We start from the raw sequence: 13,788 nt of genomic DNA on the forward strand, positions 1-13,788 counted from the left end.
TCAGACAGGGTCATTATTTCAGGTTACAGGTCAAGAAATATTTTTCACCAATGTTGTTATTATTTGTCATTACATGCCCACTATATAGTTTAAATCATCACAAAACACATAAATTCCTAACTAATTTTGTATCAATGATATGTTTTAAAATTTGACATATATATTACAAATTTATCTTAAAATTCAATAAACAACCCGGGCATCGCACGAGCACAAAACTAGTATATATATATATTATATTTGGATATTTGTTGAATATTTTATGTATAACTTAGAGTAGGTAATTTATGACATTGGCTAAAAAAGGGGAGAGAAAAAGGATAAAAAAAAGGGGAGAGGGATTTTAAAGGGAAAAAACAACCGGAAATAACACGTGTCAATTATTTTAGTATTATGTATTAATAATTGATTGATTTTTAATTAAAATTGCAAGCAAGTCCTTTACGCGATTATCTACCCTCAAGAAAAACCCCCAAGGCCCTAATATATATCCCAAACAATCCCTTAAAATCTCAATAATATCAACCTTGACCTCCTTCCAATCCCAATTCCCAAACTTTCGCAAGTTCTAGTACTCCTAGTCTTGTATTTTACTTTACACACTCTCCCATTTCTCTTCCTCTTTCATTTTCTCTCTCCTCCTTCGTAAGCACCTCGTCCACCACCCAACCCTTCATTTTCTCTCACCGTCAAAGGCGGAAATCCAAATCCTCTCGAAGATGTTGAGGGTGGCGGCAAGGCGCCTCTCTTCTCTCTCCTCTTCTTCATGGCGTCCCGCCGCCTCATCCTCTGTCGTCTCCAAATCTCCTCTTTCTCGCGACGACCAGGAGTCCAGATCTACCCCCTTGTTCTTACCCCATTATTATACCCACCTTCGAGGTTAGGGTTCTCTTCTGATTTCAAGATGTTTAAAGAATTTTTTGATTTGGTTCAGTTTTTATTTTATTTTTTATTTTATTTTTTGGTTTTGAAATTTGGGTTTTGTTTGATTGTGGTTGTTTTGATTCTGCTGATGATGATTTTATTGCTGGGATTTGAAAAGGATCTTGAAAAGTTGCGATTTTTAGTTGTTTTTAGATGGATTTGTTATGGGTGTGCTTTGAATTTGTTTATATTTGAACCCTTATTGCTTGATTATTTGGCGATTCGATGAATATGCGGATATGGGTTACTTGTTTGTTGTGGTTGAATTCTGAATCAATTTAGGCTAGGTTTCAGGAGAGGTGAAATTATCTGGATTTGTGTAATTCGAAAATTAATAGGAGCCTGCCCTGGAGCTGGGAGTTTAGATGCCGGTGATTGGGTGTATTGAACTTATCGCGTGAGTTTTTTTAGTCGGGTGTATTTTAGGGAAAATGGAGGGTTGGAGATAGGGATGATTAACTTGAATTATTTGGGAGCGATGTTATTTTGTGTGGGCATACTATTCTGTTGATTGCTGATATGATTGTTGTAGCATCGGGAAGATGAAAATTGGGATCGAAATCCGTGGTTTAACGAGCTTCATGGGCGGAAAATTAATAGGAGGAACTGTTGCTTTGTTGGCAATTATAGGTTTTTATTGTGGAATGATTTTTCTTAGGGAATTTGTTCTTCCTGAATAATCTCTGGGTGTGCCTTATAATTTTGCAACATTCATTTCAGCAGATTATAAGTTGGAAACTTGCAGTTATAGATGCTTGGTACTATGCTAAACCTTGTAAAACTACATGTATCAGCTGCAATCCGTATCTGCACATCTGTGTAGGGTCAAGAATTAGGGGATATTTTGTGTGAAATGTCAAAAACATATTAAAACGTAGGCTAAGGTGTTTTCGAGGTCAGTCTTTAAATATACAGTCAACCACAAATTAAAATTTCATCTCAAAAAGTAACAAGAAATCAAATCAAAGGGATAACCAGGAGTTGCTTTTTCAAAATTATGTAGGAATTTCTGTATTTACAGAAAGTCATCTTTGTCTCTCAGGTAAAGAAGAACTTGCAGTTGAATCCTGTTGAACTACAGTTCTTTTTTTTTTTTTTTTTTTTTTTTGCTTCTTTTGGTAATTTGATGTCTATATATTGGAAATAGATGGGTTACCAAGCCATAAAACCGAGGAAAAAAATTAAATGAGTAAATTTTCCCAAATTACACATAGATCATATATGATCCATGCGGGAGTTTGTTTTGTCTTAATAATAATATCAATTAATCGCATTGCAATGCAATTGTTGACAATAGGACTTATAGGAGAACTGAGGCTACTTTTGAAGGAATATAATTTCTAGCTTCCCTTGAGTTTATCTTGATAGCCTTGGGAGAGAGCTCTTTTTGCTTTCCTATTGTTACTGGCTTTATTTATGTGATTCAACATTTATTTATTTTTGCTGTGATGCTTGATAAATACTGTTCATCCTTTTGGATGGTATTTATTATTGGCAGTTCATTTATATTGGTATTATTTTCTTAACTAAAAATGTACATAATGTTAAAGATTCTATGTTAGTACATGTAATTTAGGTGTTTTTTCAAGTATTAGTCTTTGTGAATGTTATGTGAATTTTCCTTAGATTGTGAATGTAGAGCACCATGTCCTGCTGTATCTGGTTCTGCAATATGCTTCATGTTTGTAATAGCATTTCATAATGTGTGTAATATCTTTTAACTGCTAGCTGATTCAAGGATATTATGTTATTCTGGGGCCACCTACTGGGATTTTGTAGTTGTGGCCATAGGATTTTGTGCTTGGTACTCTAACTGCCAAAATTTTGTAGTGGTGAAACATTAATCTTTTGGACTTGGATGGCTGAATGCAGGATTTGCTACTGAGAATCTCGTCCCAAAAGCTGAACATGGCATTATCCCTGATGTTCCAGCTACTGTGGCTGCTATTAAGAATCCCTCATCAAAAATCACCTATGATGAATACAACCATGAACGATATCCTCCTGGTGATCCCAGCAAGAGAGCATTTGCTTATTTTGTTCTCACTGGTGGAAGATTCGTCTATGCTTCACTTGTCCGTCTGCTTGTCCTTAAGTTTGTGCTGAGTATGTCTGCCAGTAAGGATGTCCTTGCTCTGGCATCACTTGAGGTTGATCTCTCAAGCATTGAACCAGGCACTACTGTGACTGTGAAGTGGCGTGGAAAGCCTGTCTTCATCAGGCGTCGAACTGATGACGACATCAAGCTGGCTAATAGTGTTGATCTTGGTTCCCTTCGTGACCCACAGAAGGATGAAGAAAGAGTTAAGGACCCTGAATGGCTTGTTGTGATTGGTGTCTGCACTCATTTGGGTTGCATTCCTTTGCCAAATGCTGGAGACTATGGTGGATGGTTTTGTCCTTGCCATGGTTCTCACTATGACATATCTGGTAGAATTCGGAAGGGTCCTGCACCTTATAATCTTGAGGTACCAACTTACTCTTTCTTGGAAGAGAACAAATTGCTAATTGGTTAAGGAGTGAGATGGTGAAAGCCACTTAAGCCACAGGGATGATGGCGATATCTAGAATTCTTTTTGGTTTTCCTTTAGCTATAAAACTTGGATATCAGAATATTCTGAGACATTTCCAGATAAATTTATTTTGCTATAAGCATGCCAAAAAATGCTTGTGTAATTTTGAGTTTGTAATTTTAACTGGTTGAGTTGATGTTGTCGAATAATCTGCTGGGCAACTTGCTTAGTATAAATTTTTGCTGCTAGTTACCATCCTGCATACAATACATTCAACTCATGTTGTTATATTCATATCACTGTTAAGAAAAATTTGATTGTAAAGATTTGAACTTTAGATGCATGTGGCTCTGTAGATTTCTGGAAGTATTTACATCTCAGCAAAGACTATTTGCCTTACAAAATGCTCTCAAGAAAGATAAAGGGAGTGAGATTTTCTTGATTAAATTTAACATTTTACTGTTGTATCTAATAGTAGCCGTGAAAAGAATCTGCAGAGGGTTCTTGCTTGATCTGGTGTGACTATCTTTCCAAAATGCCCTTGACATACACCATCCCTTTTTCATTCAGCTGTAGCTCCTTCCTCATTTGCTCCACTTGCTGATCATCTCCTTGAACTATGACGTCGGACAGTGTCCCATCCTCTCCTACAACCATTTTGATCTTGATCTGCTCCTTTCTCGCTGCACGTTGCCAGTAATATATTCCACTGTATAGACAAGAAATAACAAGTCCATTAATGCACTAGAAAAGAACCATATGCATCATTGAAATTTAAGGATTTGGTCATTTTGGTGCCATTGAGGCATTTTAGGGAGAAGATGATGATTGTAGTTAAAAATTTGCACCCTGCTCACTTGAACAAATTCAGGATTTCCCTTTCAACATAACTCTCTTATCATCTATCGAGTTAGAAACATCCAATATGCCACTATGTAACCGTGTCTATTCCTCCCTTTGTCCCACTAAGATTGTCCTATATTCTTATTTCAGACGTATGACTAACTCACTACATTTGCCACAATTATTTCTCCCCAAAACCCCAAATAACTCGCATATAGTTCTGGATGGATGAGTTATCTAATCAGTAAGACAGTAATCACTATGATAAATGTATCATCCTAGGCCAAAACTTTGATTGGCAATTGAACTGACTTTTAGTTCATAATTACAATGATTAAGAGTTTGAAGACTTACGCCAAAGGACTAAGGGCAGTGATCAAAAACCAATTGTTGCCCACATCCGGAAACGTAATCGTAAGCACTAGAGCCACACTTGCTAGGCTTATGCAGGTGCAGAATGTCAGCAATGCTGCTTGCCCCCTACTCGGTACCATCATCCCTTCAAAACTGCACACACACCCAATCCAATACCTCGTCATTAAGAAAAAAAATAAAACTATCCCTTGATAAATCTGTTCGGAAATAATAGTGACATTATTATAACTAGTTCAATTTATATTATCGACATGCTATTAACACGAACAAAGGAGGACAAATAATTAAAGAACGCACGAAATATGGGAAAATGTAGTCCACGAAAATAGAAGCAACTTACGTAATAGTCTCTCCTCTATCGGTCACCGCAAAATTGTTACGAGTGAAGTAGGATAAGATTTCTCCTGCAACCTGATTTGGTGCCTTTTTATTCTCTTCCGCTTGTACGTATGTCTTTTTTACAATCTATAATTTCACAACAAAAATTCATTTATCAACAATATGAAAAAAAAAAACAAAAAATCAATTACTGGAGTAAGAAAATCAATAGAATTTCAGTGTGGAATGTAAATGTTCGAGAGTCACAAAGAACAGTAATGTATGGATAATGGGTATTGCCCGTTAAAAGTTAATCGACTAAGCTAGTTAGCATCCACCTGAATACGAAAATTGAAGTTAAAATAATACCTTAGATTTAACAGAACGTTTGATGAGAGACCAAAGGCCCGGAACAGAGATAACAAACAGACCCAGAGAAGTATAATAGCTAGCAACAGAATACCCAACACCTTCTGCTATTACAAACAAAGAAGATGGATTTTCATGAAGATGATTGGCTAAATCTGATGCTAATTCAATTTCTTGGAGGGAGGCAGAAACTGCAACTTTTACTGCTCTTTTCGGCTTCGAAATAGCTGGAAATTGTTGTTGTTGTTGGGTATGGTAGGAGAGAGAAAATTCTCTGGTTTTATTATAGTTGGAGATTGAGGAGCAAGATGATAGTGGATGAGAAGGAGAGAAGAGGTTGGCTACCATTTTTGTGAAGTGTTCGAGGTTTGTGAGGGGATAAGACTATGAACAATGTGAAATTGTAAATTGTGAATTGCGAAATGCTACAATGGAAGAACTTGGTTGGAATATGGTTAAGTTTTTGGTGTTAGAAATTGGTAGAGTTGATTTTGTTTAAAAGATGAGCACCACAAGCTTTGAATCATGGTCATTGAATTGGTATACGTTGATACATGTTAAAATCTAGACCATATATTAGTTCTAGGTAACGAATGACTAAAGGTTATTACTTGTTACTCCTTCCGTGCGTGGAGTTTTAGGAGAATTTGGAGAAACTAATAAAATATAGAGGTAGTGGAGTAGGTGAAAAAATAAAAAAAAAATTGTAAAAAAATAAAAGTAGTGGAAAAAATTGGAGCAGAGCGAACATGAAATTAATAAAATATGATTAATGGTGGGTCCATCAGGTGAGAGAAATTAATTAAATATTGTAAAAGTTTTCCAAATAAAGAAATGAAGACAGTATTTAAAAACAGCCGATAAAGGAAAGTGAAGCAATTATTTGAAAACGGAGGGAGTACTTATTAAAAGGTCACATATGTGATTTGGATGATTTTAGATAGAGGTGAAAGCTATATGAAGTATGGTTCAAACCATAAATCCAAACGAAATGAATTTTTTAAGTTTTGATCATATGAATTAAATTGATTTATTATAGTTACTTGGTTTTATGATTTGAATCTGGTTTTGATAGTTGACACAAAATGGTAAATACAAGCCTGACATGACATAAGAGGCATGTAGATGAACCATGAATTGTATCATTAGATATAGTTATGGAATTGGTATCAGAGGCATGCCATCCAAAGCTCACGTTCCTTATCACCAATTAATGCAAACTTGAAACCTTCAAGAAAACAACCAAATACTTGAGAATTCACAGCTCACTGAAAAGCCAAATTAATTGTTCTTCTCATACTTGAATGGTAGTATGGATTATAAATCATTGGGGTGGGGTGGAGTTAGAATCCCTCAGGTATGTGATTTCATACTTAAATAACTCTATCAAACAAATAAAACCACAGAATGGATTTAGAATCCGTTCCAACCCATTCCAAGAAGTTCAACCAAACAACCCCTAATTGGAATGGAATACAGCTAATCCATAAGCTCTTAAGTTTTTTTGATTTAAATTTTAGAACGTGGATCAAATAATGTAGCACATTCTTACATATTAGGGATTTTTTTTTTCAAAAAATAATAAAGTTAAATTAGCTTCACAATATATGTTCGTGAGCCTAAAAATTAGATTGATAATACTTCTTTTAGAGGAAGTCAACCCATACTAATTATTGGACTAACCTTATAATTGTTTTGGTATACAGTTAAAAGAAGAATGATACAGTAGATTGGAGAAAGATTTTTTGAATCTCTCCTCTACTTTAAGCACATCCTTTACTCCATACAAAGTATTTAATTTAGAGTATCGGTAAACTAAGGAGGTACATATAAGAGACTGGATCACATTTTATATCAAATCGTAGTTCAAAGCTCTAATATCAAACCTCGATATGATTTGAAGCCTAAGGCTAAGTAAGAGAATCGAACCCATTTATTAAAGGCTAGGTTCATTTAGTTGCAAAGTTCTAAATCTTGATACTAAAAGGGAAGGCCACAAAATTTTGAGGCCCAAACATAAGAGCTCAAGAGCCAACCCAAAGTTAAATGAAGAACCAAGGCCCCAAAGAGATCCCTCAATAAAAGCTTAAGCCAAATCTGATCGGGATTAGCTCCCTGTTGAAGTTTGATATCTTGCACTCCACACTCGGGCTCGATCAGTTGACCTAAGGCCTGATTAGGCGTGGATTTCTACTGCTACTTCTATTGAAAAATATTATTAAAATTCAAACTTTACACATCAACAAGCTGCCAAACTAGTAGCATTAAGCCAAACACAAAACTGCAACTACCAGTTCTAACTATACATCAGTTTCTTGAACCAATCCACATTTCTCATACTAGTTTTAGTAGGCATAACATACTCTATTCTATGATTAATATATGTGCATCCCACAATAACACTCTCAGAATTTCTGATGCACTTATTCTACACAGCTCGATTTATCTCCTTCCAGATAACATACAATAACCCAGCATATAAGGACTGAAGCACTTGTCTTTTGAACCACTTGTCATCACAATCTTCAAGAGAACTAGGTTACAATTGCACATTAAGACTTTGAGCAAGGATCTTACTGCACTTCCTACAGTAATCACATAAAAAAAAAATGCTCAATTGATTCATCAGCACTATGACAGAGAGGGCAACTAGCATCAGAGCTCACACCAATTTTGTAAAGAAGTTCTTTCACTCTAATTTTCTTCCAAAGAATCATCCATCAAATGATTTTGAGCTTAGGAATGTTAACCCTATTCCAGACCCAGCTGCACCAAGGCACCTCATCATGCTGCTTGAAAATCCATTAGTAGCCACTAGAAATGTCATATCCTTTCATGTTCTCCTTCCAGGTGTTACCAGCATAACCATCCTTAATCTGATCTTTAACCCACCAAATTTATCTCCAACTTCAACTAACATTACTTGGGCACCTAAACCTCTTCCAATTCTTCTCTTTCAAATACATACCATTAACCCATCTTAACCACAAGATGTCCTAATTATGAGAAATATTCCAAATCTGCTTTCCCAAGGCAGTCATGTTCTAAATCTTGCAATTTTGAATACCCTAACCACCCTGTTTCTTACTTCTACAAACTATGTCCAAAGCTATAAGAGGAGACTTAGTGTAAACTTCTTTCCCACTCCATAAGAAGTTTCTGTAAATTGCAGCCACCCCATCTATCACACTTTTAAGCAATAGAAAAATAGTAACCCAATAGATGTGCATAGACATCAACATAGAATTCAGTAACTAATTTCTACCAGCATAAGAAAGAGTCTTGCATCCCCAAGACCTAATTCTTCCAGTAATCTTGTCAATAAGCATCTTGAAATCATCCTTAGCTAATTTCTTAGCACTCACATTAATGCCTAGATACTTGAAAGGAAGAGTTCCCTCCTTAAAACCAGAGGATCTAATTATGTCCTCTTTCACATCATGCTCAACATTACAACAATAAATGTTGGACATCCCTTCATTAGCCACCAAACAAGAAGCAACAACAAAGGTATACAAACTCCTCAGAATAAGATCAATAAAATCCTTGTCGCCTTTATTGAAAATAATCAGGCCATCAGCAAAAACCAAATTATTCAATCTCAAGCTTTACATCTGGGATGAAACTTAAACTTCTGCTGCAGCCCAACTTGCCCCAAATCCTAGACAAATATTCCATACAGAGAATAAAAAGTAACTGAGACATTGGATCTCCTTGTATCAACCCTTTCTTGTCTTTAAAAAAACCAGACAAACTGCCATTAATAGCCAAGGAAAAAGAAGCAGAAGTAACATAACTTATAACTAACAATATGAACTTCTGACGGAACTTCAAAGCTCTTAACATTTCCTAAAGGAACTCTCATCTCACGGATTCATAGGCTTTTCTGATATCAACTTTTAGCAAGCACCCAGGAGGAGTGTTCTTCCTGCCCTATCTTGACACAATATTTTGCACAATACTTATGTTTTGTACAATTTGTCTTCCTTCAACAAACCTAGCTTGATTATGAGAAACAAGGCAGGATAGAACTAGCTTGAGCCTATTAATGATCAAGTTAGTTATGCATTTGTAATAAAGAACATTAAAACATGCAATAGGCCCTAACTCATTGACATAAGTTGGGTTATCCACTTTAGGGATCAAAGTTAAAGTGGTACAATTAATCTCTTTTAGCATCTTGCCATTTCCCAAGAACTATAAAATAGCATCTATAACTTCTTTTACAATGATGATCCAGAAATGCTTGAAAAATTACTACTATAACCATCGAGCCCAAGAGCTTTATCTCTTGGGATAGTGAGCAAAGCTTTCTTCACTACCTGCCTGCTAAACGGGGCATTCAAGAGCAAAGCCTGATCTTTAGAAAGAAATTGCCATGTTTCACAATTTCATCCTGCACATTAATCCTATCACCATCACCAGTCCCAAGAAGAGACTTATAATGATCCACAAAAGCATCTGCAACCTTATCAAGATTGTCACACCAAATCCTAGCCTTGTCAGTAATAGCAATCATCTTCGATTTATACTATCTCTGCTTCACATAATTGTGAAAAAATATAATATTATCATCCCTCACTCTGAGACAATAAATCTTGGATTTTTGAGTGAGAAAAGAAAGATATTGTTTTTTTTCACTAATTTAAACTCCTATAACAATTGTCTCTCAGTATCCTTAGCCCCTTCATTCTCTTGATCATTCCGAAGAACAAGTTGCACCTCCTCAATTTCTTGCTTAAGCTTCAAATATATGAGCTCAATTGCAGTGCAATCCTTAATATGTAATTTCCTCAACTCAGATTTCAGCAATTTAAGTTTCTTCACTACTTTATACATATGCACACCATGAATAGTGCTTTCCCAAATTTGCTGAAAAATTTTCAGAAACTCATGATGCAAAGCCCACATATCCCGATACTTAATGCTTCCCCTATTCCTTTGACTAGACCCATCCAACTGAATAATAGTCGGGCTATGATCAAATAAAGACTCAGGCAAGTAATTCACATAAGAATCTGGCATAGCATTGACCCACAATCATTAACCAATGACCTGTCAATCTTGTTCACCACTCTATGCCCACCATCTTGCTTATTATTCTAAGTAAAAGAGCATCCAACTTTCTTCATCCCATAGATTCCACACTTCTGGACACACTCTCTGAACTGAACAAGCTCAAAATGAGTAATAGGGTGTCCAATCCTATTATCGTAGTTCAAAGGGCTGTTAAAATCCCTAGACACAATCCATGGACCAGACAAACCAGCCCCAATCCTACATATATCAGCCTACATCAGCTCTCTCTCCTTGTAGTCATTCATACCATATACAATAGAACACATGAAATCTTTCCTCAGGATAATATTTGTAACTTTTAAACGAATCAACTAAGAAGTAACCATTAACACTTGCACCTAGAAGAATTGAAGGAGTTAGGCCACCAAAATTCTAACCTCCTTAACCGAAGAGAAGTTAGAAGTCACACACCATCCTTGCAACATCCCAGTTTAAATGCTAGGAAATTTACTAGGTTTTATTTTAGTCTCCAAAATACCACACAAACCAACCTTCTTCTGAAACAGGAAATCTTTGATTTCTTTCTGTTTTGAGAGGCCATTCAGACCTCTCACATTCCAAATAAGAATTCTATCCATAAAAAATGGAATCACCCCCAGTAGAAGGTACCTCCATAACTCCATCTCCTTGTAATCTCTCAAAAGAATTGCAAACTTGCACTACATCATCATTCTTATCCCCAGACACCTTCCCTGCTCCATTTCTATTTTGGGAGTAGTTTTAGTCCACCACTCGTGACTCTCTGAAGACTTCACACCACCCACTTTTACAATCGGCTTATCCACAAGATGTGCTTCCACAAGCTGTACTTCTCCACCTGGTACAACTTTTGGGCTCCACACCTTCTTGACTTTGCATTTATCCTTCATTTTTTGGGTTATTTTTACCTAAGCCACGTGGGCTAACCAGGTGCTGACACGTGTTAGACCTAGATTAGTCCAAATTAGACCAATTTCCATTTGACAGTGTCATTCCCAGAATTTGGGAGAAAAGGCAACCTGTAGGGCTCAAATCTCGAGAAAGCCGTAATTCGGGGTAGCCTAACAGAATTAGATCAGAGTGACCTAATTAGGGGCACATATACCAACGACCCTATAAATAGGGAGATTCCCCCATTTTGGGGACACCAACAATTTATTACAGCCTACCCTACATTCTCTTACATCAAAGAAAATACCTGATCTTGGAATCCGAGAACATCTCACTTTACTTTTTGCACCTTTTCACATTCTCTAACACGTTCTAACTTGATCGTCGGAGGCGGAGCTCCAACCACCCTGAGTCTCCGTTATTTTACAGGTACAGGCACCGCCGGACCAGTCTTCAAGTTGTAACTCTCCCGAGGAACAAAAACACCTAAAACATTTGGCGTCGTCTGTGGGGAGAGTACCTAAAAGATGGTTCAAGAGTCCGTACCACCGCTAGACCCCAACCCTCCTATGGTTGATGGGGAGGCCTTCAGACCATGAAGACGACCACGATGTGGAAGTCGAAACACATATGGCCTATGACGAGTCATTCATTTCCAAACATATCCATTCCAGAGACAAGCTGGAACGAGTAAACAATGAAGCCGGTACCAACAAGTCTAATGGAACACCGCCTGGAAATACCAAGGCAGTAAGAGGTCAGGCTCTGGTAACCCGAGATGAACTCATGAAGTTCATGACAAGTTTCAAGGGTGAAATAAAGGACCTGTCAACCAGAGGGCGGCTAACTCTAGCAAGAGTCAGTTAGCCAAAAAATCTCCTCGAGCTGCGAAGAGGAAATCAGTCAGAGACAAGCAACCTACTCCACATCCAAAGGGGAAGGCTACGCCTGCCATTGACTAGACAAAGATTCTTCTGCCCCAGAAGGGCACAAGGAAGGTCATCCATGCCGTTCAGCCGCATGGAAGCAAGAAAACCTTTACCGATGCTCGACATGTCCTCGAGCGAAATTGGAATCAGCAACTGTTTGAGTCAGCCTCTACATTGAGCTCTCTAGACAGCTTTAAAAATACATCTGCAAGGAATAATCAATCCTTGCATGAGAGACATACATGCGGCAAGTCCGTCCATTCTGGCCCTCAGATGATTGGGAATGCCCCGTACGTGCCCCATATGGCATATGTGCCATACACCCCTCATTTCATGTAGTCAGCCCTCTTTGGAGGACATGCGTCATATAATGTCCAACCTTTGGACTGGCAGCTTTGTCTGCTCAAACTTGGTGAACAAACTTCTGCGTTCACCAAGGAGATAACCAAGGCAGCACAGCCGGCCAAGGTTAAGAATGTGTTGGTAGGTGCCTATGATGGTATCTCCAACCCGGAGGATCAAATCATGGCCTACTCCAACCTTATGCATATGCAGGGGTTAGAGGATGCTATATGGTGTCAATGCTTCCTGGCTACCTTGAAGGGCATAGCCTAACAATGGTTCGGCAATCTGCCAGCCGAGTGCATTGATAGCTTCAGGAAGCTAGCTTTCCCTTTTCCCTCCAACTTCTCAATGAACATCCCTGCCAAGAAAACAAGTCTTGACTTGAGCACCATAAGGCAGGGAAAGAGAGAAGGGCTTTGCTCCTATGTCAGACAGTTCAATCTGGTGAGAATCCAGATTCAAGGGCTGTCTGATGAGGTAGCCTATACAGACTTCTTCAAGGGTCTGAAGGATGGGTCGACCTTTAAGTTTTACCTTGTCCGAAAGAGGGTCTCCACCCTGCAAGAGGCGTTGATAGTGGCGGAGAGCTTTATTCAAGCTACCGACCTCTGCTCGTCTAGCCATCAGTCAGACTCCAAGAAGTCTGACAAACAAAAAAAGAGTCGGTCTGCTCAGTCGGCTCAGAAAGCTGAAGAGAGAAAAAAGAGAAAAGAAGTTTGGGCGGTTGATGAGCTTGATCAGCCGTCCAAAAAGAAAAAGAAAGAATTCAAACTGTACGTCCCGAGGTACGAGTTTAATAAAGACTTCCACTTCATCCTCATGGAGATAAAGGACTGGCTGACCATTGAGAAGCCAAATCCAATGAAGAGTTCTATCCAGTCATGGAATAAGAATAAATACTGTCACTTCCATGAGGAAGTCGACAATGACACCAACGTCTTCTATAGTATCAAGCAAACGTTGGACCGTCTAGCTGATAAGGACGTGCTGAAGTCCTATGTCTTGAAGTCCAAAGCGACTGCCAAGAAGAATCCGGGACAGTCGTCCAAGACTGCCCAGCCTACTAGTAGCTCAGACACCGACAAGGATCCGGTCTACACTAAAGCAGGCAGATTCACAAGTGGTGGCCCGACCATCTGGGACACCAAGGATCATCTGAAGAAGATGATCCACTCAGTTGATGATGGAAAGGTGTCCACCAGTTTGTAAGGAGGGTGATCCCA

General features: G+C 38.0%; 3 protein-coding genes across 3 annotated transcripts; 1 reads left to right on the forward strand and 2 right to left on the reverse strand.

Annotated features, from left to right (window-relative positions):
• Nucleotides 1–518: 518 nt before the first annotated feature.
• LOC110702632 (cytochrome b-c1 complex subunit Rieske-4, mitochondrial-like) lies at nt 519–3,706 on the forward strand. The gene is made up of 2 exons (XM_021880369.1): nt 519–879; nt 2,797–3,706. Exons 1-2 carry the CDS (start codon nt 720–722, stop codon nt 3,438–3,440), a joined length of 804 nt encoding a protein of 267 aa, XP_021736061.1. The 5' UTR covers nt 519–719; the 3' UTR covers nt 3,441–3,706.
• A 48-nt stretch (nt 3,707–3,754) lies between these two features.
• Nucleotides 3,755–5,989, reverse strand: LOC110702631 (protein COFACTOR ASSEMBLY OF COMPLEX C SUBUNIT B CCB1, chloroplastic-like). Its single transcript, XM_021880368.1, has 4 exons — nt 5,343–5,989; nt 4,996–5,120; nt 4,635–4,787; nt 3,755–4,146 (listed from the first exon to the last, which is right to left on the reverse strand). The coding sequence occupies exons 1-4, from the start codon at nt 5,688–5,690 to the stop codon at nt 3,960–3,962; spliced, it is 813 nt and encodes a 270-aa protein (XP_021736060.1). The 5' UTR covers nt 5,691–5,989; the 3' UTR covers nt 3,755–3,959.
• Nucleotides 5,990–8,410: 2,421 nt separating this feature from the next.
• On the reverse strand, nt 8,411–9,861 carry LOC110702335. The gene is made up of 3 exons (XM_021880039.1): nt 9,720–9,861; nt 8,608–8,895; nt 8,411–8,523 (listed from the first exon to the last, which is right to left on the reverse strand). The coding sequence occupies exons 1-3, from the start codon at nt 9,859–9,861 to the stop codon at nt 8,411–8,413; spliced, it is 543 nt and encodes a 180-aa protein (XP_021735731.1).
• Nucleotides 9,862–13,788: the final 3,927 nt, after the last annotated feature.

This window comes from Chenopodium quinoa, unplaced genomic scaffold, assembly GCF_001683475.1.
Source record: "Chenopodium quinoa cultivar QQ74 unplaced genomic scaffold, ASM168347v1, whole genome shotgun sequence".
Taxonomy (NCBI): Eukaryota; Viridiplantae; Streptophyta; class Magnoliopsida; order Caryophyllales; family Amaranthaceae; genus Chenopodium; species Chenopodium quinoa.

What these genes read in the sequence shown, in the direction of transcription:
- LOC110702632 (XM_021880369.1), top strand. Translation starts at nt 720, where the DNA reads ATGTTGAGGGTGGCGGCAAGGCGCCTCTCTTCTCTCTCCTCTTCTTCA. An exon ending in TTATTATACCCACCTTCGAG is followed by an intron (nt 880 to 2,796) that starts GTTAGGGTTCTC and finishes GGCTGAATGCAG; the next exon opens with GATTTGCTACTGAGAATCTC.
- LOC110702631 (XM_021880368.1), bottom strand. Translation starts at nt 5,690, where the DNA reads ATGGTAGCCAACCTCTTCTCTCCTTCTCATCCACTATCATCTTGCTCC. An exon ending in AACGTTCTGTTAAATCTAAG is followed by an intron (nt 5,121 to 5,342) that starts GTATTATTTTAA and finishes GTGAAATTATAG; the next exon opens with ATTGTAAAAAAGACATACGT. An exon ending in GATAGAGGAGAGACTATTAC is followed by an intron (nt 4,788 to 4,995) that starts GTAAGTTGCTTC and finishes GTGTGTGTGCAG; the next exon opens with TTTTGAAGGGATGATGGTAC.
- LOC110702335 (XM_021880039.1), bottom strand. Translation starts at nt 9,861, where the DNA reads ATGATTGCTATTACTGACAAGGCTAGGATTTGGTGTGACAATCTTGAT. An exon ending in GGATGAAATTGTGAAACATG is followed by an intron (nt 8,896 to 9,719) that starts GCAATTTCTTTC and finishes TTTTCAATAAAG; the next exon opens with GCGACAAGGATTTTATTGAT. An exon ending in CAAGACTCTTTCTTATGCTG is followed by an intron (nt 8,524 to 8,607) that starts GTAGAAATTAGT and finishes AAAGTGTGATAG; the next exon opens with ATGGGGTGGCTGCAATTTAC.